Source organism: Dendrobates tinctorius, unplaced genomic scaffold, assembly GCF_039654945.1.
Source record: "Dendrobates tinctorius isolate UK_male_01 unplaced genomic scaffold, ASM3965494v1 ptg000070l, whole genome shotgun sequence".
NCBI lineage: Eukaryota > Metazoa > Chordata > Amphibia > Anura > Dendrobatidae > Dendrobates > Dendrobates tinctorius.
The window spans coordinates 72,017,071-72,041,599 of record NW_027361738.1 but is presented as its reverse complement, the minus strand read 5'-3'; the positions used below and the strand labels follow the sequence as shown (position 1 = coordinate 72,041,599).

General features: G+C 47.9%; 1 protein-coding gene across 1 annotated transcript in view; it reads left to right on the top strand.

The window, feature by feature from the left end:
- The window catches only part of LOC141095885 (macrophage mannose receptor 1-like), a 155,799-nt gene that overhangs the window by 2,877 nt on the left and 128,393 nt on the right, over positions 1–24,529 (top strand). Inside the window, exons 2-5 of the mRNA XM_073582260.1 lie at positions 4,484–4,525; positions 6,459–6,494; positions 6,683–6,724; positions 10,707–10,739. Coding sequence (XP_073438361.1) covers positions 4,484–4,525; positions 6,459–6,494; positions 6,683–6,724; positions 10,707–10,739 — 153 coding nt within the window. The remainder of the gene's footprint in view (positions 1–4,483; positions 4,526–6,458; positions 6,495–6,682; positions 6,725–10,706; positions 10,740–24,529) is intronic.

The following is a 24,529-nucleotide window of genomic DNA, read 5'->3' as shown; positions in this document are numbered from 1 at the left end:
ACTCAGGAGTGGAGCGTGCAGCTCCATGTATTGCTATGCGGCCGCACACTCGGGGTATTAACATGCGAGACTCAGCCGTATTCCTCGCATGTGTGATCCCGGCCTTATTAGCGGCAGCAGGTGTAGGCTGATGGGAGTAATAGTCCCAAAAGCCGCACCCTGCTGTCATTGTTCTTAATTGAATACAAGTCTCATCATTCTCCCCTGCTCGCACTAATCGCCGGCAGAGCAGGGGAGAATGATGAGAGCTGTGTTCAGCACCCGGTGCCGGGGAACAGCGCTTACTGTAACGCTTCTTCCCTGGTGCCGATGCATGTCACACGGATGATATCCCTGTGTGTCATCAGAATGCATGTGTGCGGGACGTTTTGCGGCCTGTGCTGATGGTAAAAAACGGGCACGTCAGTGTGTTTTGCCCATGGACATGCAGTCCGTGGAAACACACTGACATGTGCACAGATAATAGAAAATATTGGAGTCCGGCTCAACAGGACTGGATTTTCCTTTTCTTTTTGAAAAGAAAATATAGTGTATACAAAAGAAAAATTTATATGGTCGACACTAAGCAGTCATGAGTCATGATGAGTAAGACTGCTTAGTGCAGTCGAAACGCGTTGACTGGGTCATGTTGACCACGTAAATTTTTCTTTTGTATGCACTATATTTTCTTTTGAAAAATAAAAGGAAAATCCAGTCCTTTTGAGCCGGACTCCATTTTTTTTTTCTATTATCCTTGATGTGAGGCCAGGGCGAGGCCGGTGTCTGAGGCCCAGGTGGATGAGCATAGAGCAACTGGTTGCACTGGAATCAAGTTTCTATGTGCACAGATCCATTCATGTGAATGGGTCTACGTGTGTTAGTGTCTCCGGTACGTGTGAAAACTGTCACCACACGTACCGGAGACATGGACATGTGAAAGAGCCCCTAGATTGCACACAGGTGGACTTCATGCACTAAGCATGTGAATTTTGAAGGTAATTGCTTTCACCAGAAATTTTTAGGGTCTTCATCACAGAAGGGGTGAACACATATACACATGACAATTTTAGAATATTTGATCCTTACATTTCATTTATGCCTATATTTTTCTCATTTCAAATCACCAACTTAGACTATTTAGTGCTGATGCCTCACATGCAAATGAGCTTACAAAAAATATTTAAACACAAATTGTAATATACCAAAGTAGGTACAAAGCCAAAGGGAGTGAATACTTTTGCAAGCCACTGTATAGCAGCTGTATAAGCAGCTCACAGTGTTTGATTTTGTCGATACACACTATATAGACACACACTATTACATACACGCTATTACAGTGTAAGGGACTGTGCACGCTGCACGTTTTTGCCGTGAACAGCTGAGAATTTTACTGTCGTAGCAAAGTGATTGACATTTCTGAGATCTCGTGCACACTTTGCTTGTTTTTTTTCCTTGCTGATTTGAAACAGTCTGAATTCGGCATCCTGACAATTTTTTTTTCAGCATTCTGACAGAGTTCACTAGATAAAGCATCCCTTTTGGCTATATAAAGATATTTACAAAAATGTTAATTTTTTTTATGTGCATTATTTATTTTATTTCATGTCTCGGAGGACCCCTTTAAGGCCAAAGCCAGTTGTTTCCATAAGAGGTTAGAAGCCCATTCCATGTATAGAGCCTTGGCTGTAGGTGATTGTCGGTTATGAGGTCACGGAATGTTGTGCTGGTGATATAAAAGGAACTGCCGAGCGGAACTCTCCCTGAGGGTTACAGTTAGTGGAGTGTGAGTATGCTTTTATTATCTCCTGATTTATGTCCTATCCTATCCCTTGTGTCTGTGACTCTCGCTCCTCATTCCCCTCATTCTCTAAGGGTGTGTGCACACGTTGCGGATTCTGCTGCGGTGTACAGTACCATGTAAGGCAATGCAAAATGAAAACCATGGTGCGGAATTGCTGCGGTTTTAAATCCGCAACATGTCACTTCTTTGTAAGGATTCCGCAGCGGTTTGGCACCTGCTCCATGACAGATGTCAAACCGCAGGCAAATCCGCAGATAAACCGCAGGTCTTTTGTCCTGCGGATTTAGACAAATCCGCTGGGAAAATTCCGCAGCAGATTCCGCAACGTGTGCACTCACCCTCATAATACCTAAACTTTTATTTCGCTAATGAGCAAAATGTGTCATCTATCCTCCCGGCCTTCTGTCTTTGTATGCATCATCCGTACGTGGCTACAATACAGCGCAATGTATAGCTTAGGCTTAATTAAGAGTATATTGTAAATGCCATACATGTTTATTTTTTTTTTTACCAGTTACTTAAGGTTTAGAAAGTGTAGGGGGTCATGTTGTTCCTTGTGGAAGGGTGCCCAGTTGGTGTAAGGAGATTTATAGGCCAATGGGAATTATAAGATGCAAGTTGCCCATTCAGAGGAAGAGGACAGGAGCTCTAGTGCCCCCTATTGGTGGTAGGTTTGCACTAAGAAGCAAAAAGCCCTAAACACTTGTCTGTAAATGGAGCTTCTGGTATTGCTTCCTATCCTGAGTCATGTGCCACGGGCCTAGAGTTGAGCGACTTTGGTCGGATCGGGTTTCATGAAACAAAATTTGTTTCAGATGAAACTGGTTCGACTAGGGCAAAAAAAGTCGGAGTTTCGTCCGAAACCCGACCCCAATGCAAGTCAATGGGGAATAAAAGTCGGCATTGAGCGGATGACAACGCAGCATGCTCATTAATTTCCGCATAGCTGAGCGTTTTTAGCCTTTTCCAATGTTCCCAGAAAACGTGCGTTTTCTGGGAAGGAGATCAGTTTCCTGAGCGTTTAAAAATGCTAACGTGGGCACACAGCCTAGGATCGATATTGACTTTCAGCATTGCTACCTCCAGTGGGTGGCACTAGAGCTCCTGTCCTCTTCCTTTGTGATGTGAATATTTGCTGGATATTTAGGTAATTACATTGATATCTGTGATACAAGGTTTCAGCTTAAGGTAAAGAAATCTAAGAGGGTTGTACAAGATTTGAAAAATCATGTCTCGTTTCTTCGATAAACAGCGCCACACTTGTCTGTTGGTTGTGTCCGGTATTACAGTTCAGCTCTATACAATGACACACAAGCCGTGGACAGGTGCGGCGCTTTTTTTGGAAGAAAGCATTTGTTTTTCTAATCCTGCACAATCCCATAAATCACTATTTCCCGGATACGGGATTGGTTGCAGTTGTTTGTCACTTCCGACGGTTACTGGTGATTAGTAATCCATAGCAAGTGATGACATCACACGGTGACATCACAGTGACTGCCGAGGGGACACTTCCTAGGGGGAATATAATAAATTTTTGGCACTCAACTTGTTGCAAAGTGAAGGTTTTTATTTGCAGTCTCAATAAATAGACGTTTCGGCTTCTACAAACAAGCCTTCATCAGTAACTGACTGCTCTCTTGGAAAGATTTGCAATGTATTCAGTATCAGGGCACCACTATAATAATGGTGTAAATAGTCTGATCCATGTTAATGATAATTCTTGTATGTGTCAGTGAGGATTTGTAACTGGAATAAACCGGTAATAATGCCGTAAGGAATCCTATACGAGGGGTTTAGTGTCAGGCTAAGAGTCGCCTGTGGGTTCCTGCTCCATAGAATGACTTTTACCACGCTGTGTGATGTGACGTTGGTGGGTGGCGGTGTGGTGTACCTTGAGGAACGCGGTATCCACCGCTTGTAACCAGGGCTGGTTACAAGCGGTGGATACCGCGTTCCTCAAGGTACACCACGCCGCCACCCACCAACGTCACATCACACAGCGTGGTAAAAGTCATTCTATGGAGCAGGAACCCACAGGCGACTCTTAGCCTGACACTAAACCCCTCGTATAGGATTCCTTACGGCATTATTACCGGTTTATTCCAGTTACAAATCCTCACTGACACATACAAGAATTATCATTAACATGGATCAGACTATTTACACCATTATTATAGTGGTGCCCTGATACTGAATACATTGCAAATCTTTCCAAGAGAGCAGTCTGGTTACTGATGAAGGCTTGTTTGTAGAAGCCGAAGCGTCTATTTATTGAGACTGCAAATAAAAACCTTCACTTTGCAACAAGTTGAGTGCCAAAAATGTATTATATTATCAATATTGGTGTGGGAACCTTCTTTTGTGCACCAACGCAGTAGTGCCACGATATATTTGTTGACTTCCTAGGGGGAAGCAGTCGGCAGTGGAGTGTGAGATAACTTTGTATTGGCCTCATTATATGTCCTTCATTATGTTCTGTTAGTTTCTCCTCTCTCTATAGGTATTAACCCTGTAATGTCAGGACGTCTCTTCCCCGTCCTTATAGATTATTATTCCCTTTAGAAAGTGAATCTTTATTTAGTTAATGAGCCGAGGTGTCAGTACCCGACCCTTCCCCCCTCCCCCCCATCAATTATTCACAAATATCAAAATAAGAATGAAATACAATCTCTGCCGTGATTCTTTTTTTCTCTATCATTTTAGGATTTTAGTGATTGTGAGCGTATTAAAAATGTGGAGAATGAGGTAAATTCTTACTTATCCTACATCTGCAAATTTCTCTGATAGACTGAGGCCTCTCGATAGCAGAGAGTCACCTTCCATGTCACCCAAAATCTCCTGCAATTCTGCTTTCCACAAGGAAACATTGAGGGTACGTGCACACGCTGCGGAATTTGGTGCAGATTTGGCAAAATCCGCAGGTAAATCTGCAGGTCAAAAGACCTGCGGTTTTACCTGCGATTGCTCTGCGGTTCTGCCCTGCGGTTTTTCATCTCCACAATGGAGGAGATGGCAAACCGCAGCAGAATCCACAGCGTGTGCACACACCCTGAAGCTCCATGTGAGTAAGGAGAATGGCAGGTGACTCTGTACTGATGCCGAGCATTAGCCTAAGGCCACGTTCACACGGTCAGTGTTTGGTCAGTATTTTACATCAGGATTGGTAAGACAAAATCGGGAGTGAGTGAAAAATACAGAAGTGGTGAATTTCTATTATACTTTTCCTCTGATTGTTATGCTCCTGATTTTGGCTTACAAATACTGAGGTAAAATACTGACCAAATACTGATAGTGTGAACTTGGCCTCATGCCAATTCAGATGTGGCAGATTTATAGTGTTCACATTTTTGGAAATTAATTCATAGGGGGGAAATTCATCTTGGGTCCCCTTCACATGTCCGTAGAATACAAGTACTGGTGTCATCAGTAGGCCCTCATTGAGCCCTCAGTGAGCCATCAGTTTGTCATCATTGAGTCAGTGTGCCATCAGTGTACCAATCAGAATGTCATCAGTGTGCCATCTGTGTCTTTAGTGTGCCGTCGGTGTTCCATCAGTGTGACATCAGTGTACTGGCCCAGCCAGCTCTCAGATAATTTGGGGTACACCGTGTCAGAACCCCCTTCAGATGTTCCTTTCCTGGCTGTCTCACTGCGCTGGCTCTCTCCTCTCCTGCCCTGCGCCTTCACACACAGTGTCCCAAGCCAGCAGTCCCAGATGTTATCAGGTGATGTGTTCCAGGTCCCCTTAATCCTATCCGGCTGCCTTTTCGGCTAATGTGTTGGAAGTGGCTGCAGCACATGCAGATACTTCAACCTCTGGTTAGCTAGCTGAGTCCTTAGTTTCTTGACTAATCTGGGGCCGGTCCCCTACTGCTACCCGGTCCCTCCACCCAACTACAGTTGGGGTGGATACGGGCCCCACGGGTGGATTTCTCACTACCCGTGCCCCTAGGACCCCTTCTTTTTCTCCTCCACTGAAGCTTATCTTTCTGTTTCTCTGTCTTTCCTTTCTTTCTACTGTCTGCTGGTCCAGCGACGAGCTCCTCACTGCTCAAGTACCCATCTCCAACTGTCTCACTCTCTCACTGTCAATTCCTTCAGCTCTCCCCCTGCTGTTTTCTCCACCCACACCCTCTACCTACTCCCTCCCTGGCCTAGACAGGTCTAGTGTTGAGTGTAAGTGTGTGAGTTCTGGGTGGTGCTCCCTCTTTACCTAAGAGCGGAATACCACACCTCTGGATGAGGTGCAGTACCACTGTGGCGACTGAACCCTCAGGGGCGCCACAGTACCATTAGTGTGTCAACAGTGTGCTATCTGCGTGACATCCGTTTATTTCTTCTCCTATACTTGGCAATGTTAAACACCACACACAGATTGTACACTGACGCCATTCGTGTGCTGAACATGTGTTACATGGACCCATAGACCTGTATTGCCTCTTGTCATCAGTGCTGACAGTAAAATACGGACATGTGAACAGTCCCATAAGTGATACTGGGTACGTGTGGATATGTGTCTCCAGTACATGAGAAGATGGATGCCACGTGTACCGGACACACGTACATGTGAAGGGGCCGTACACTACACCAGTTGTACATTTTAGTGAGCGTTGATCTTCTGTTATCAGCTGCGGAGCAGATACAATCATTGCTAATTGTCTTCCTTACTGTTCTATAGGTTGACAAAAGCGGAGAGGGAGGAGGAGGAATTTCTGTAAGTATATCATATAATTGGGATTATTGATAATCCTAGACTCTCCCTGTAATAATCCACCACAGAGATGATCGCTATCAGTCTGCATTGTTTATATTAAGGCTCCTTAGTATCATTTATCGTCCTACCAATTTGGTGAATGTGTATGAGTAATATTATTCATTCTTTTTTCTTGTTTTTTTCTTTAGGAGATGGATATGGTTTATAAAGCTGTGGAAGCCAATATTCAAGTATGTATCTTATTACATCTTCTTTCCACATTCATATAGGAGTAGTATGTGTAGAGTAAAGGGAGGACTCCATAGTGATGGCATCATGACATTACTACTCTCTTTCATGGGAATTTACAATGTTTCCATGTGAAGGATAAAATTGCTTTCAATAATAAAGAATTTAGGCCCCGTTGATTTCTTCTTACTGCTACTCATCCTTTTTCTTCATAGGATAACAGTGAGGTCATGAGTAAATTACGGTCCTCCATCCAGTATAATGGGCTCCACATATTCCTCCATACAGTATAATGGACCCCACATAGTCCTCCATACACTATAATGGCTCCAGACAGTCCTCCATACAGTATACTGGGCCCCACATAGTCCTCTATACAGTTTAATGGGCCCCACATAGTCCTCCATACAGTATAATCGGCCCCACATAGTCCTCCATACACATAATGGACCCTATAAGGTCCTGCATACAGTATAATGGTTCCAGATAGTCCTCGGTGTCACAGACCAAATATAATCACCCAGAGGACCAGATTTGGCCCGTGGGCCAGAGTTTGACATGTGTGCCATAGAATAAAGGATCATCATAATGTACATTACAATCTTTGTGAACGCAGAGCTATAGAGATCTTGGAGGTGATGTCCATGCCGTTATCTGAGGGACAGGTTATATATGCTGTATAATGACCCCAATTCATCACCACCTTTGATCCTGCTTTATGTCTAGTTTTGTGTTTTGCACTTTTTTGTTGTTTTCACCCAATTCATTTTCTATTTGTGCCTTTTTTTTTAAGTCTTTTTCACATGTGCTCACCTTTGTTTTGGCTTTGTGGCTGTAGTTTTAGCAATTCCAGATGTTTTCGCCTGATTGAACAATTGGAATTTTCTAAAAATTTTGCACAATTTCACTCTAGTCTCCTCCTCCTTCTGGTGCATTTTTGAGTACACCTAAATATGGGACCAAAAGTCGCAAAATAAGTTCAAGAGAGGGAAAAAAAAAGCCCATTTTTGACTTTGCGACAGATTCATGAACCGCGAGCACCATTTTGATGAATTTGGTGCCAAAACAGAAACCAATACCACAAGATAAAAAAAAAAAGGAAAGTGACTTAAAAAAAAGTTGCAAATGATGAGCCAAGGTGTAAATGATTCTAACCACAGCTGTATGTTCTATTGCAGACCCAATAAATTTGGAAAAGCTTCCCGCGCCCCTACTCTGGAGACCATTCCGTAAGTTGGTGTAATAAACAGGGTAACATTTGTCAGAGGTTCCCCCATATATTCTATTGCCATAATCAATGCATCTATAAGGGCGAACGATGTAAAAAGAGTAGGAAATTCAGGAGGATTTCACATAGGGCGTAGACAGACAGCCGTATAACACGCATCTCAATGCTCGGACTGGCCGGTGGCTATCCTAACCCAAGTGTGCCAGCTACATAGAAATACATGCTGTCATGCTCAGGTAAGGAGAGCTGCCGGCCAGTCTGAGCATTCTGATACAATAGTCGTCCTTATTTCATAGACGTCTGACTGCGCCCATACCCTCATTATCACTGTGCCACCATCAGCCGACACAGGGGTATTCATGTATAATAAGTCTAAGACAAAGTATCAGTGTGGCCAATCAGAATCCAGATTTTAGCATCTCCGTTTCCTTTAAAATGAGAGCAATGATCTAATTGGTTGCTGTGAGTAACACTGACAATTTTTCTTAGAGCGATTTTCATGGACCATGCCTGGAAGTTTTATGACACCATATACACTCACTGGCCACTTTATTAGGTACACCTGTCCAACTGTGTGTTAAGACTTAATTTCTAATCAGCCAATCACATGGCGGCAACTCAGTGCATTTAGGCATGTAGACATGGTCAAGACAATCTCCTGCAGTTCAAACCGAGCATCAGTATGGGGAAGAAAGGTGATTTGAGTGCCTTTGAACGTGGCATGATTGTTGGTGCCAGAAGGGCTGGTCTGAGAATTTCAGAAACTGCTGATCTACTGGGATTTTCACGCACAACCATCTCTAGGGTTTACAGAGAATGTTCCGAAAAAGAAAAAAAATCCAGTGAGCGGCAGTTCTGTGGCCGGAAATGCCATGTTGATGCCAGAGGTCAGAGGAGAATGGGCAGACTGGTTCGAGCTGATAGAAAGGCAACAGTGACTCAAATTGCCACCCGTTACAACCAAGGTAGGCAGAAGAGCATCTCTGAACGCACAGTGCGTCGAACTTTGAGGCAGATGGGCTACAGCAGCAGAAGACCACACTGGGTACCACTCCTCTCAGCTAAGAACAGGAAACTGAGGCTACAATTTGCACAAGCTCATCGAAATTGGACAGTAGAAGATTGGAAAAACGTTGCCTGGTCTGATGAGTCTCGATTTCTGCTGCGACATTGGGATGGTAGGGTCAGAATTTGGCGTAAACAACATGAAAGCATGGATCCATCCTGCCTTGTATCAACGGTTCAGGCTGGTGGTGGTGGTGTCATGGTGTGGGGAATTTTTTCTGGGCACTCTTTGGGCCCCTTGGTACCAATTGAGCATCGTTGCAATGCCACAGCCTACCTGAGTATTGTTGCTGACCATGTCCATCCCTTTATGACCACAATGTACCCAACATCTGATGGCTACTTTCAGCAGGATAATGCGCCATGTCATAAACCTCGAATCATCTCAGATTGGTTTCTTGAACATGACAATGAGTTTACTGTACTCAAATGGCCTCCTCAGTCACCAGATCTCAATCCAATAGAGCATCTTTGGGATGTGGTGGAACGGGAGATTCGCATCAGGGATGTGCAGCCGACAAATCTGCGCCAACTGTGTGATGCCATCATGTCAATATGGTCCAAAATCTCTGAGGAATGCTTCCAGCACCTTGTTGAATCTCTGCCACGAAGAACTGAGGCAGTTCTGAAGGCAAAAGGGGGTCCAACCCCTTACTAGCATGGTGTACCTAATAAAGTGGCCAGTGAGTGTATGTCCTCCATACACAATCCACCATAAACAGCAGCCTTCATTCTGCCACTGGTTGGCAACTGGAGGATAACAGTGATGATGGATAGAAAACTTTCTCGTATAAACTGAGTGATTTATAACAATGGGAGTTTATTAAAGTTACTAAATAGAGTCTGTTATATATCCAATAGTGAGGAAGAGGAGGGAGAAGAGGAGGATGTGATGGAGAGAAGATCTGAAGGCAGCAGCAGCAGCAATGAGGACATCAGATTGTAAGTAGAGATATAGTGAGGTTATAACGTTGTCGCCATCACTCCCAGAACATCCCCGAGTCTCTTGGAAAACGTTACTGAAGGATACATCTATAGCAGCTGTATACAGGCAGATGACTTTATCCATAGGCTTCCTAAGCAGCAATTCTTCTAACCAGAGCTGTATGTTTTTTATTTCAGGCGCTTTGGATGCCATATAAAAATTGCATGGCCGAGTGAGGAGTCACTGCCGTAAGTAATTGGTGCAGTCATGGTGCACGACTTTCACTGTTTGATGTCCTCCATTATTTTCCACTATGAGACATAGATGCAATCAGAGGTGTAAACTGAATATCTCACGTCCCAATATAAAATACTTAACAGGGACCCTCAACTACCATAAACCATTTACAATGCTAATGAGTTTAGATGTAGCAGAAGAGCTATTGGTTTCCTAAAGACACCAGGTCCCAATGCAACTGCTACCTCTGCCCCCTATAGATATGTCACCCCAGCCTCTGTGCACTTGTATAATGTCTGCTTTTAAAGAAAACCCAAACGACGGCATCAGATGCCGTAAAACTTCACTTTTATTCCATCCACATACAGGAAAGTCCGGTGCCGATTGTGTATTTCCTTACAACTCCATACATGTCCCTGAATGGAACTATCTGTAATTGCATTCATTAAAAAGACGCTAATTAGATGATATTTTCTGTTACTTGAGTATCACTTTTTCTAACTAAAGCTAATTTTTTCTTTTTTTATAGGACACAGCGCCAAATAAAAATAGCCTGGGCGAGGTAAGTTATCAGAACTATCACGGCCGCATTTACACTAATGGACCCTATAGACCGTGACAGGGAAGTCCTCAAGTCCTGGAAAACATCTTATCTTGGAGAACGGCCTACATACTGTGTGTATATATATATATATATATATATATATATATATATATATATATATATATATATATATATATATATATATATATATATATATATATATATATATATATATATTCTCATACTTGTGGAAGAAACTAACTTTAGAAACATTTCTATCACTTTTTTTCTATTCAGAAGTGTCATTGCTTATATAATGTCCTTCTGTGTTGTAACACACAGGGACCCATTATGCCTTCATTGTTCCCCCTCCTCCTCTTGCACTTGTCTGTTATGGACGGGTACTATAGAAGGCCGTAAAAGTGACAGTCAAAGGAAAGTGGCCACTAAAGTCAGTGTCTCCTAAGTAGCCATTTACGCCTTTAGCAGGGCCGTATTTGGCGCTCATGCTGTCCTAGGCACTTTAAGTGATCACGCCCCCTACTGATTAGTCAGACTAAGGGGATGTGCACACAGATGTGCTCTGTAACCTGCCTGAAAAATCATTAAATAAATGCTAAAGTAAATGACCTCATACAATGTTATAACGACTTGCTGTTCATATGTTCAGTGTTTTATAAATGTGTCTGCAGATTAATTGGCATTTTGGGAGTGAAAGATTTTCTTTAAATATCATTTTTCTCAGTGACACATTGTCCTGTGCACACGTGCTGCTGAAAATAATGGTTTCCTATGTGTACAGGATGATCATGGTAACGATCGTTCTGTGGACATGAGAGTGAAGTCGCATCCTGTGATGGCTATTAAGTGACTGCCGGTCGGCTTCATATAGCAGATCAGCGCTCGCTTAAAGGCTGCAACTGATCAATGTAAATGCTCCTTAGATCTAAGTACCTGACTCCATGACTTTTCTCAGCCACTGCTCATCTCTGCAGATTTTCTTTTTCTCCAGTCTTCTGCAGCACATCCCGACACGGTGCCCTTAATAACAACAGTGTCATTATAATGCCGCCTCAATAAAAGTAGCCACCCATTTTGCACCCCAATTAAGCCCTAAGCTGTGCCCCTGAAAAAATAGTTGCCCTTCCCTGTGCTCCCTGCGCGAGAAATGACACCACACTGTGTATGGAGTGTGATGAGGTGACCTCTTCGCTCTGCCATCATGTCAGTAGTGTGAGCACGCATGTTGGGTTAGGAGCTCCATTGACTTCAGAAGTGCCAGCGAGCTCAGAAGTTCATTTGTATTTGCGTCTTTAAGATACAGATGAATGTGGCGCTCCCCCGCCTCCTTCAGAAAGATGCAGATTTTCTTCAAGTGTCTAGAGGAGAGAAGGAGATTTTTTTAAAAAAATACAGTTTTGATGCAAATACTGCCCCTTGTAACCCGCCGCCCTATGCAAGTGCCGCCCTATGTAACTCATCACCCTATGCAATGCAAATGCTGCCCCTTGTAATCCGCCGCCCTATGCAAGTGCCGCCCTATATAACTCACCACCCTATGCAATGCAAATGCTGCCCCTTGTAACCCGCCGCCCTATGCAAGTGCCGCCCTATGTAACTCACCACCCTATGCAATGCAAATGCTGCCCCTTGTAATCCGCCGCCCTATGCAAGTGCCGCCCTATATAACTCACCACCCTATGCAATGCAAATGCTGCCCCTTGTAACCCGCCGCCCTATGCAAGTGCCGCCCTATGTAACTCACCACCCTATGCAATGCAAATGCTGCCCCTTGTAATCCGCCGCCCTATGCAAGTTCCGCCCTATATAACTCACCACCCTATGCAATGCAAATGCTGCCCCTTGTAACCCGCCGCCCTATGCAAGTGCCGCCCTATGTAACTCACCACCCTATGCAATGCAAATGCTGCCCCTTGTAACCCGCCGCCCTATGCAAGTGCCGCCCTATGTAACTCACCACCCTATGCAATGCAAATGCTGCCCCTTGTAATCCACCGCCCTATGCAAGTGCCGCCCTATATAACTCACCACCCTATGCAATGCAAATGCTGCCCCTTGTAACCCGCCGCCCTATGCAAGTGCCGCCCTATGTAACTCACCACCCTATGCAATGCAAATGCTGCCCCTTGTAATCCGCCGCCCTATGCAAGTGCCGCCCTATATAACTCACCACCCTATGCAATGCAAATGCTGCCCCTTGTAACCCGCCGCCCTATGCAAGTGCCGCCCTATGTAACTCACCACCCTATGCAATGCAAATACTGCCCCTTGTAACCCGCCGCCCTATGCAAGTGCCGCCCTATGTAACTCACCACCCTATGCAATGCAAATGCTGCCCCTTGTAATCCGCCGCCCTATGCAAGTGCCGCCCTATATAACTCACCACCCTATGCAATGCAAATGCTGCCCCTTGTAACCCGCCGCCCTATGCAAGTGCCGCCCTATGTAACTCACCACCCTATGCAATGCAAATACTGCCCCTTGTAACCCGCCGCCCTATGCAAGTGCCGCCCTATGTAACTCACCACCCTATGCAATGCAAATGCTGCCCCTTGTAATCCGCCGCCCTATGCAAGTGCCGCCCTATATAACTCACCACCCTATGCAATGCAAATGCTGCCCCTTGTGACCCGCCGCCCTATGCAAGTGCCGCCCTATATAACTCACCACCCTATGCAATGCAAATGCTGCCCCTTGTAACCCGCCGCCCTATGCAAGTGCCGCCCTATATAACTCACCACCCTATGCAATGCAAATGCTGCTCCTTGTAACCCGCCGCCCTATGCAAGTGCCGCCCTATGTAACTCACCACCCTATGCAATGCAAATGCTGCCCCTTGTAATCCGCCGCCCTATGCAAGTGCCGCCCTATATAACTCACCACCCTATGCAATGCAAATGCTGCCCCTTGTAACCCGCCGCCCTATGCAAGTGCCGCCCTATGTAACTCACCACCCTATGCAATGCAAATGCTGCCCCTTGTAATCCGCCGCCCTATGCAAGTGCCGCCCTATATAACTCACCACCCTATGCAATGCAAATGCTGGCCCTTGTAACCCGCCGCCCTATGCAACTGCGCCCTATACAACTCACCACCCTATGCAATGAAAATGCTGCCCCTTGTAACCCGCCGCCCTATGCAAGTGCCACCCCCCTGCTTTTTAGTATCATTCTGTTCAGTGCAAACTGGATGCAAATTTTCAATTCATTGCTCCTGTAGCACCCAAGTGGCACAGAAGAGCACTAAAGGGGAATAATGAGTGGCAAATGGGCACTGAGGAGGCACTGAATTATGTACTAGTTGCCAAATTTTTTCCAAAAGCACAGCAAAAACTTTTGCACAAAAATGCACCATGATTGCTATGTGTGTACGCAATCTAACCCTCTCTTCTAATGGGTTATGTTATTTAGTGAGGAAGTGAGTGAGGAGACCCCCGTGTTCGAGATAGGCATGGAAGATGGGAGTGGAGACTACATCAGAGCGTAAGTAAAGAGATAATGAGATATACACATATTACAGATTGTAACTGACTTGTTAGAACGGGGCACAGACTGAAGAAGGTTCAGGCTGAGTTTTATAGTAAATAAAAAGAGGGGGAGAAGCCAGCGCTGCTTATGGTCAGAACGCAATACATAAAGTGCATATGCACATACTGATTTCTAACTGTATTTCAAGATGAGACATTTAGCAAAATATTGATCAATTATTTGAGCCGCCACGCCAAGGCATTCTCATATGGGGCAGTCCTACTCTACGTTTTTTAGATTTGCTGTGCCATTACGGCCTCCTAAATGTGTTAAAAGCAAGACCATATTAAATGCAAACTGTACCTGAAGCGTAAGTTATCAGAACTATCACGGCCGCATTTACACTATAGACCGTGACTGGGGAAGTCCTGGAAAACCTCTTATCTTGGAGAATGCCTACATGCTGTATCTATATTATAATTGTGGAAGAAACTAACTTTAGAAACGTTTCTATCTCTTTTTTCTATTCAGAAGTGTCAATGCTTATATAATGTGTTAGGCGTCGGATTTCTGTCGCTGCACAGCGAGAATCCCGAGCCTTACTTCCAGCAGTCTCCCATTCCTCTCCAGCCGCAGAGGAGGTTGCTCAGCAAACTCGTCGGTCCCGGCGCTCTGCCCAGACCAGCTCCGTGGGTTTGCTTGCTGCTACCTCTGGCACAGCTATGGCAATACATGCTGCTCAGCAGCAAGATTCTCCAAGGACTAAGTCCCCATGTCAGGCCACTGAGCATGCCCGTGGAGTGATCTCCCATTGGAGATCGAAGGTCACGTGCTAAGGTCCTGCTCGTGTTTGCATTGGCCCATCTGAGAAGCCAGGAAGGTCCCGGACGCTCGCGGCTATAAAAGGTTCGCATGGCCACTCGGCCATGCGCTAGGATAGCCTGTATTTTCAGTCTATAAGGAGTGAGTGATGTATGCACGTATGAATGTCTCTGGTGACTGACTCATTATGAAATCCCTACCCTTGGTACGCATATGTTGTGCAGCCTAGCCTGCTAGCGCCCAGGCTTAGGTGTAGGTAGGTCAGAGGTTGAGTCAAGCATCAGTCCTCACCAGGGACTCGGCACGCCTCAGTGCACGTGCTCCGTAGCCAGCGTCTATAGCGGCGGTCGCGGCAGCGACGCCGCGCGCTCAGTGGGCCTAGAAGGACTCTAACCCCGTGTCCTTGGGGTAGAGTTCTGTGGCTGCTTGCTGTGTGCTCTTTGGCCAGGCTCTGTGAGCTAAACAGGCTCCGGCATCTACGTTCAGCAGTTGTACGGCTCTGTGCATTAACAGAGTTCGCCCCTGTTCACATTGGGTGATGTAACCCACGTGTGACTGTTTTCACACCACTTAATTCGTCCGCCATTACTTAGCAGCAGTGTACCACCTCTGCACGGTGGACCCCGGGCTGCGAACGCACCTACTATTATTTTATAATTTGGTGCGTTCCGCCAGCCCTAACATAATGTCCTTCTGTGTTGTAACACACAGGGACCCATTATGCCTTCATTGTTCCCCCTCCTTCTCTTCGCAGTTGTTTGTTATGGACGGGTACTATAGAAGAACGTAAAAGTGACAATCAAAGGAAAGTGGCCACTAAAGTCAGTGTCTCCGAAGTAGCCATTTACCCCTTTAGCAGGGCCGTATTTGGCGTTCATGCTGCCCTAGGCACTTTAAGTGATCACGCCCCCTACTGATTAGTCAGACTAAGGAGATGTGCACACAGATGTGCTCTGGAACCCTCCTGAAAAGGCACTAAACAAATGACCTCATGCAATGTTATTACGACTTGCTGTTCATATGTTCAGTCTTTTATAAATGTGTATTCAGATTAATTGGCATTTTGGGAGTGAAAGATTTCCTTTAAATACCATTTTTCTCAGCGACACATTGTCCTGTGCACACGTGCTGCTGAGAACAATTGTTTTCTATGTGCACAGGATGATCATGGTAACGATCGTTCTGTGGACGTGAGAGTGAAGTCGCATCCTGTGATGGCTATTAAGTGACTGCCGGTCGGCTTCATATAGCAGATCAGCGCTCGTTTAAAGGCTGCAACTGATCAATGTAAATGCTCCTTAGATCTAAGTACCTGACTCCATGACTTTTCTCAGCCACTGCTCATCTCTGCAGATTTTCCTTTTCTCCAGTCTTCTGCAGCACATCCCGACACGGTCATTATAATGCCGCCTGAATAAAAATAGCCACCCATTTTGTCCCCAATTAAGGCTCGTTTCACACTAGCGTTACAGGGCGCAGCGCACGGCCGCCGCTAAGCCACGCCCCTGGCCGTGCCCCCTCCGGTCAGTTCCTCCTCTGATCGCATGACGCTGCATGCGATCAGCATACCCTATATTTAGGATTTGGTATGCTGGTCATGCGCTGGTCTGATTTTGCTGGCGCTGCGCCCAGCGCACAAAAATGCAATACAGTGCGTTTTTGAGCACTGGGCGCAGCGCCAGCAAAACCAGACCAGCGCACGACCAGCGTACCCAATCCTAAATATAGGGTATGCTGATCGCATGCAGCGTCATGCGATCAGAGGAGGAACTGACCGGAGGGGGCACGGCCAGGGGCGGGGCTTAGTGGCGGCCGTGCGCTGCGCCCTATAATGCTAGTGTAAAACTAGCCTAAGCCGTAGGCTGTGCCCCTGAATAAATAATTGCCCTTCCCTGTGCTCCCTGCGCAAGAAATGACACCACACTGTGTATGGAGTGTGATGAGGTGACCTCTTCGCTCTGCCATCATGTCAGTAGTGTGAGCACGCATGTTGGGTTAGGAGCTCCATTGACTTCAGAAGTGCCAGCGAGCTCAGAAGTTCATTTGTATTTGCGTCTTTAAGATACAAATGAATGTGGCGCTCCCCCGCCTCCTTCAGAAAGATGCAGATTTTCTTCAAGTGTCTAGAGGAGAGAAGGAGATTTTTGAAAAAAAATACACAGTTTTGATGCAAATGCTGCCCCTTATAACCCGCCGCCCTATGCAAGTGCCGCCCTATGTAACTCACCACCCTATGCAATGCAAATGCTGCCCCTTGTAACCCGCCGCCCTATGCGAGTGCCGCCCTATATAACTCACCACCCTATGCAATGCAAATGCTGCCCCTTGTAACCCGCCGCGCCGCCCTATGCAAGTGCCGCCCTATATAACTCACCACCCTATGCAATGCAAATGCTGCCCCTTGTAACCCGCCGCCCTATGCAAGTGCCGCCCTATATAACTCACCACCCTATGCAATGCAAATGCTGCCCCTTGTAACCCGCCGCCCTATGCAAGTGCCGCCCTATATAACTCACCACCCGATGCAATGCAAATGCTGCCCCTTGTAACCCGCCGCCCTATGCAAGTGCCGCCCTATATAACTCACCACCCTATGCAATGCAAATGCTGCCCCTTGTAACCCGCCGCCCTATGCAAGTGCCACCCACCTGCTTTTTAGTATAATTCTGTTCAGTGCAAACTGGATGAAAATTTTCAATTTATTGCTCCTGTAGCACCCAAGTGGCACAGAAGAGCACTAAAGGGGAATAATGAGTGGCAAATGGGCACTGAGGAGACACTGAATTATGTACTAGTTGCCAAATTTTTCCAAAAGCACAGCAAAAACTTTTGCACAAAAATGCACCATGATTGCTATGTGTGTACGCAATCTAACCCTCTCTTCTAATGGGTTATGTTATTTAGTGAGGAAGTGAGTGAGGAGACCCCCGTGTTCGAGATAGGCATGGAAGATGGGAGTGGAGACTACATCAGAGCGTAAGTAAAGAGATAATGAGATATACACATATTACGGATTGTAACTGACTTGTTAGAACGGGGCACAGACTGAAGAAGGTTCAGGCTGAGTTTTAGGCTGTGTGCCCACGTAGCGTTTTTTAAGTGTTTCTGCAGCGCTTTTTAGACAAGCGATTCTGCTGCAGAAACGCTTAAGAAAAGCATCCAACTGATTTTTAATGAAAAACGCACATGTTGTGCCAATGGTGCGTTTTTAACCGCTGCGGAAACGCTTAGCGATTAAAAACGCAGCATGTTCATTAATTTTGCGGAATCGCACGCGATTCCGCATACCATCAATTATATGGGCAAAAACGCTTAGGAAAACGTATGCAAAAACGCTTGACCAACGCTTACAAAAGCGCGTAAAAAAACGCATGCGCTGTCCCGGGAGCAGGGTGTGCGATTCTGCTCAGGTTTATTCTGCTTCAGAATCACTACGCGGGCACATAGCCTTAAAGTAGATTTCACATGGCAGACATGGAGGCCTCCAGAAGGTTCCCGGCTGCCGTAATAACCGATCGTCACCCCACAATTGTGTCTCACAGGGGGGGGGGATGTCAGTGGCTGTCAGAAGCGAACCCCCTCTAAAGCTCACTAACGTGTAACAGGATCGACTACCACAATGGTCATTTATTAGAGAGGTAATGCATATAATCTGTTACTGTATGTGTAACAAGGTGGAGCCCCGGGGAGGAGATACAACATGGCTGTACATATACATGGCTGTAATTCTTCCTCTGTAATGGGGTCAATGAATCTCAGTTGTGGAGAAATGAGATAATGAACGTACGGTCACAAAAGGAGCAATACCTGGAATATGGTCACAGAAATCGGTGACTCCTGTGTGCCATTGGCCCCTTTGGTCCTTTCTGGATGACCCTTTTCCAGTTTATTGCTCATATAGCACCCAAAGGGCAAAGAAGGGCATTAATAAAGAATGGTAAATGGTAAGTGGACAATAAGAGGAACTGATTTTTGTGTCAATTTGACATTTATTACCCCTTTAATGATGCCATTTATTTCTATTCAGAGCCTGAATGTCCCCATTTAATCCTCTGAAGCTCACGATGACTGACTTTAGCTTTGTACTTGTGCAGCCTCTATGGCCAGAGAGGTAAAAGGCTTCTGTAGTGCTGCGTCGTACACCCGCTCTCCTAGTACCTGCGGCGTGATGTCATCAGTGCGCTAGGATGTATCGCTATTTACTAGCTAATGGGTCGCCCTCTCAGGGCTGTGGGGTACTCGGTACCGGGCCGGTCCTTCAGAGGGGAATGTCACAGCAGCGGTGACCCGGTCCGTGGCCCTGGGTGCCCATGTAAAAGGGGGTTTGAGTGGTGAAATAAAGTTTGAGTGATTCGTGACGCCACCTGTGGTGTTCGGCAATGAAGGTGTTAAGCCGACGCTGCGGATAGAACCTCTGGGACAGATCGTGTAGTGTAGCAAAGATGTTGTAGCCCTCCACAGGCAGGGCGGTTGGTCCCAGGGCAGTGTAGATAGATGTTGGGGAAGAGGGTGCAGTGTCTGGCACAGAGATGTAGCAGTGCTGAAGAAGTTGCAGGAAGAAGGCAAGGACACAGCGGAATGTAGTTTCTTTACCTTTACTTGTAAGTGCAGTCCAGGGTCCAGATTACAGATGGCACAGGAGATGATTAGCCTGGAAGCAACTTAGGAATCTCTCTGTCAGATGGGTTGTGTAGTCTCCGTCCTAGAGCTGGCTTGAGGTACATGCAGTACAGTGTTACACTGAAGTTCCTCCTTCTTCCCTTTTGGATCTACCTCGTATAGCAGACAGCTGTAGCCTTCTATCTCTCTTGGCTCACCCTTCGCTGTTGTGCCTCCGAGTCTTAGTTGGGAATAGAGCATTTACAGCTTCCTATTCCTCTGGTTTCTGTTGCAGGACCTTCAGTATCCTTACAACCGTGGAGACCAGACTCCAGATAATGCACTATCACTGGGAGGGAGCTCTCTATCCTCAGCTCAACCTCCAGCTTCTCTCCACACGTCTACACTCTTCCTCCTCACACTAACTACTAATTTCCCTTCCTGGCCCTCAGAGAGCACTCCTCCCCCTATTCTGGTTCAGAGCTCCCCCTGCTGGCCCGGAGTGGGAACTGTGTTACATGACATGGTTAACTGCCAGAGAGATCCTTCATTTTTTCTCCTTCGTCTCATTGGGGGACACAGAGACTGTGGGTGTGTGCTTCTGCCGTCTGGAGGCTGACACTAAGTATACAAAAAAAAGTTAGCTCCTCCTCTGCCGCATACACCCTCGCCCCCAGACCGGGCGTAACTCAGTTTTTTGCTTAGTGTCTGATGGAGGCACACGCAGTCTGGAGCTCCAGACTAGATTTTTTTTTTTTTTTTTTTTTTTTTCTTCTTTTTTCTCTTTTTCTATGAAGATAAGACAGGGGCGACGGATCCTATAGAGAGGGTCCGATCTCCCCAAATCATCAACGGGCGACCACGTGTGACTAACCCTCCACGTGTCCTCTCCCGCACCGAGGGACACATCTGGGACTTTTTCCCAGACAACCATTTTTCTTTTTTTATTTTGTAAAGAGGCGGCAACGCATCCTGATAAGAGGATGCGGTTTCCCCACAACTTCAACAGGCGAGCACGTGTGAGCAGAACCCAGGGGTCAGCCTCCACGTTGTTCCTCTCCTACAACTCATTTTATTGAGGCCCCTTCCGCCCCTAGGTAGCGAGTCCAGGGGTTGAGTTGGAGGCGCAGGTGAGCCGAGGAATCCAGACACTGGACGCGGCCGAGTACAGGGGGAAGAAGCCGGTTCCAGAAACCTCCCCCTCCCTGCCGGGGATGGAGCCCCACGGCGGAAGGCCCTGCTCACCTTTAATAATAGGGAGATTCGCCTCTCTCGCTCGCCCGTTGCCTCTCTCCCCCGGTGAGTAACGGTAGGAGGCCGTTTGCCCAGAGTGGCGCTACACCCGGACGCCGCACGCCCGTGTGTTCCGGAGTGCGGCCGGAGGCCGCGGCCCCCGCTGGAGGCCCGTGAGTATCGCGCGAGGCCCCGCCCGCCGACTTCCGGTGGCAGCCGGAAGGCCCGCCCACTGGCTTTTGGTGTGGCTCAGGCCAGGGGGTGGAGAGAGGCGGGCGCACAAGTCCCGGAGCGGAGACTCCCGCCCTACCACCTCGCATCCGCGCATGCAGAGTTTTCCCGGGGTACTTCAAGCAGGAGTGGGACGCTGCCGGTGGGTGAGTGCAACTCCGTTTGGAGAGCCGCACTGGTAGTCAGGGAAGGGGTTACCCTCCTCCTCCTTCTACCCTGCCTTTCAGCTTGTGCAAATATGTCTGCCAAAGGGAAAGCTCACTCTTTCCTATACGCTGTTTGCGTTTCTTGTGGGGTCAGGCTGCCAAAGGCACAGGCGGGTAAATTTTGTGAAGCCTGCGAGTCGGAGCGCGCCCAGGAGCCCCCCACTGTTTCAGAACCCAGGGGTCAGGACCCCCCGGAATGGGCGGTGTCTTTATCGAATTCTATGCTGTCCCTTACAAGGGCAATTGAATCCCTTCGAGGCCCGGGCAGGGACAAGGATGGTGGTCTGCCAGCGGAAGATAGCTCCTCCTCGTCTCAGGACCCTCCAACCGTTAGAGGCCGCTCCAGTACAAGGCAAGCTCATGTCAAAAGGGCTCGTTCCCCGTCGGCCGGGCCCTCCGGAACTTCGGCGGCAGGTATTAGGGCATCTCTTTCCCCGTCGCTGAGCTCAGGGAGTGATCAGGATGAGGGCGAGGAGGAGGAGGCCTGGAATCTAGAAAGCCTGGGGTACCAGGACTCGGTGGACAGTCTCATTGAGGCAGTCAACCAGACATTAGAGATCGAGGACGTTGTGCCCACAGCCTCAGGTCACAAGGTCTCTTTCAAGAAATCCAGGCGACCACATAGAAGGTTTGCCACGCATCCGGAGTTTGAGGATCTAGTCCAGAAACATAGAGAACACCCGGATAAGCGTTTTACAATGCAAAAAGCGCTGCAAGCAAAGTATCCATTTCCTCCTGAGCTCCATAAGGGATGGGTAGAGTCGCCAGTAGTGGACCCACCGGTATCACGTTTAGCATCAAGATCGCTATTGTCGATACCCAGTGTTTCTTCTATAAAGGACCCAACTGATCGCCTCATGGACGGGCTTGCCCGCTCGGTATATGAGGCAGCAGGGTCGGCTCTGGCCCCCTCCTTTGCGGCAACTTGGGTGGCTAAAGCCATGGTTTCATGGGGGGACGCTCTGTATAAGGCCCTCCAAGACAGGGATCTGCCCGCGGAGGTCTTGGAGGTGGCAAATCAGATATCAGGAGCGAGTGATTATCTTGTCAGCGCCTCACTGGACGCGGCCGAGTGTTCGGCTGTGGCAGCAGCAAATGCGATCGCCATTAGGCGTGCATTATGGCTGAGGTTGTGGAAAGCGTATTCTATCTCTAAAAAATCCTTAACCTCATTGCCTTTTCAGGGCAATCGGCTGTTCGGTGAGAAGCTTGATAAGCTTATCTCAGAAGCCACAGGGGGGAGAAGTAATTTCCTCCCGCAGCAGAGAAGTTGCCCGGCATTCAGGCAAACGCAGAGGCGTTTTCGGCCCTTTCGTAGCCCCTGGGGGGGGACTTCGGCCAGGGCATACTCCTCCGCAAACGATGGCCAGAGTAGGGAAAAGCAAACCTCTTACAGGGCCAATCCGCTGGGTAGAGGCCGAGGCCGTTTGCCCAAGGCGAGGGGGGCCAGATCCCAAAAGCCTCCAGCTAAATGACTGGAGGCGCTCCGTACCTACGGACGACACAGTGGGCGGACGCCTACTAGGGTTCAGCCACGTTTGGGTCGCAGTGGCGTGCGACACTTGGGTGGCAGAACTAATATCGTCCGGGTACAAGATAGAGTTTGTCGGACGCCCGCCACAGCGATTCTTCCGTTCCCGACTTTCCAAGACAGATTCGCAAGCGGAAAGTTTGTTACAGGCTATAATGACGCTACAGCGCAAAGGGGTCATCGCTCCAGTGCCACAGGGCGAAGAGACGCAGGGGTTTTACTCCAACCTGTTTTCGGTCCCCAAAAAGGACGGGACTGTGAGGCCAGTACTGGATCTAAAGATCCTCAACAAATTCATCAGGGTCAGGCGATTCCGGATGGAGTCCCTCCGCTCGGTCATTGCAGCCATGGATCCAGGGGAATTCCTGGCCTCGATCGATGTGCAGGATGCATATCTACACATTCCGATATTTCCTCCACACCAGAGGTTCCTGCGATTTGCGATCGGAGGACGACATTTCCAATTTGTGGCTCTGCCCTTCGGTTTAGCCACTGCCCCCAGAGTCTTTACAAAGATAATGGCGGTGGTTATGGCCATCCTGCATGCACGGGGCATATCGGTGCTACCTTACCTAGACGACCTTTTGGTAAAGGGGCCGTCGTTTCAGGAGTGCCAGGACAATGTCAGTATCACTCTGGATACCCTGGCCCGCCTAGGCTGGTTGATCAATCGGAACAAGTCGTCCTTGGTTCCAGCCCAAAGAATCGTATTCCTGGGCATGGTTTTCAACACCTCCCGGGGGCTGGTGATCCTCCCTCAGGACAAGGCGCGAAAAATCAAGCAAGGGGTACGGAACCTTCTACAGCCGGGCACCAGATCCATCCGGTACGGCATGAGTGTGTTGGGCAGAATGGTGGCGGCGATGGAGGCAATCCCGTTTGCCCAGTTCCATCTCCGTCCGCTTCAGCATGCGCTCTTGTCAGCATGGGACCGAAGGCTGCTGTCTCTCAGTCATTGGTGCAAGTTGTCCCCGCTGGTCCGACGTTCACTCCGGTGGTGGACTCGCGACTCGTCTCTGGTCCAGGGGAAACCTTTTCCCCCGGAGCAGTGGTTGGTGGTGACGACCGATGCAAGCCTGCAGGGTTGGGGAGCAGTTTTCCAGAGTCACACAGCCCAGGGGCGGTGGTCCATTCAGGAGATAATTCTCCCGATCAACATTCTGGAGATACGGGCAATACGATTTGGCCCTGCAACATTTTCAGTGTTTCCTGAGACACCGGCCGGTGCGCATTCAGTCGGACAACGCTACAGCAGTAGCATATGTCAACCATCAAGGGGGCACGCGCAGCCAGGCAGCCATTTGCGAGGTCGGGCTGGTACTGCGTTGGGCAGAGAAGAACCGCGTGGTAATTTCAGCGGTGCACATTCCGGGAGTCGAAAACTGGGCGGCAGATTTTCTCAGCCGACAGGGGGTCGCGGCAGGGGAATGGTCCCTGCACCCCGAGATCTTTCAGCAGATCTGCCAACGGTGGGGGACACCAGACGTGGACCTTATGGCATCCAGAGAGAACGCCAAAGTACAAAGGTTTGTTGCTCGATCCCTCGATCCGCAGGCAATCGCAGCAGACGCTCTGGTGCTCCCATGGAGCCAGTTTCGTCTCCCGTACTTGTTCCCCCCGCTGCCGCTGCTTCCAAGAGTCATCAGGAAAATAAGGAGAGAGAGGGTTCCAGCAATTCTGCTGGCCCCAGACTGGCCC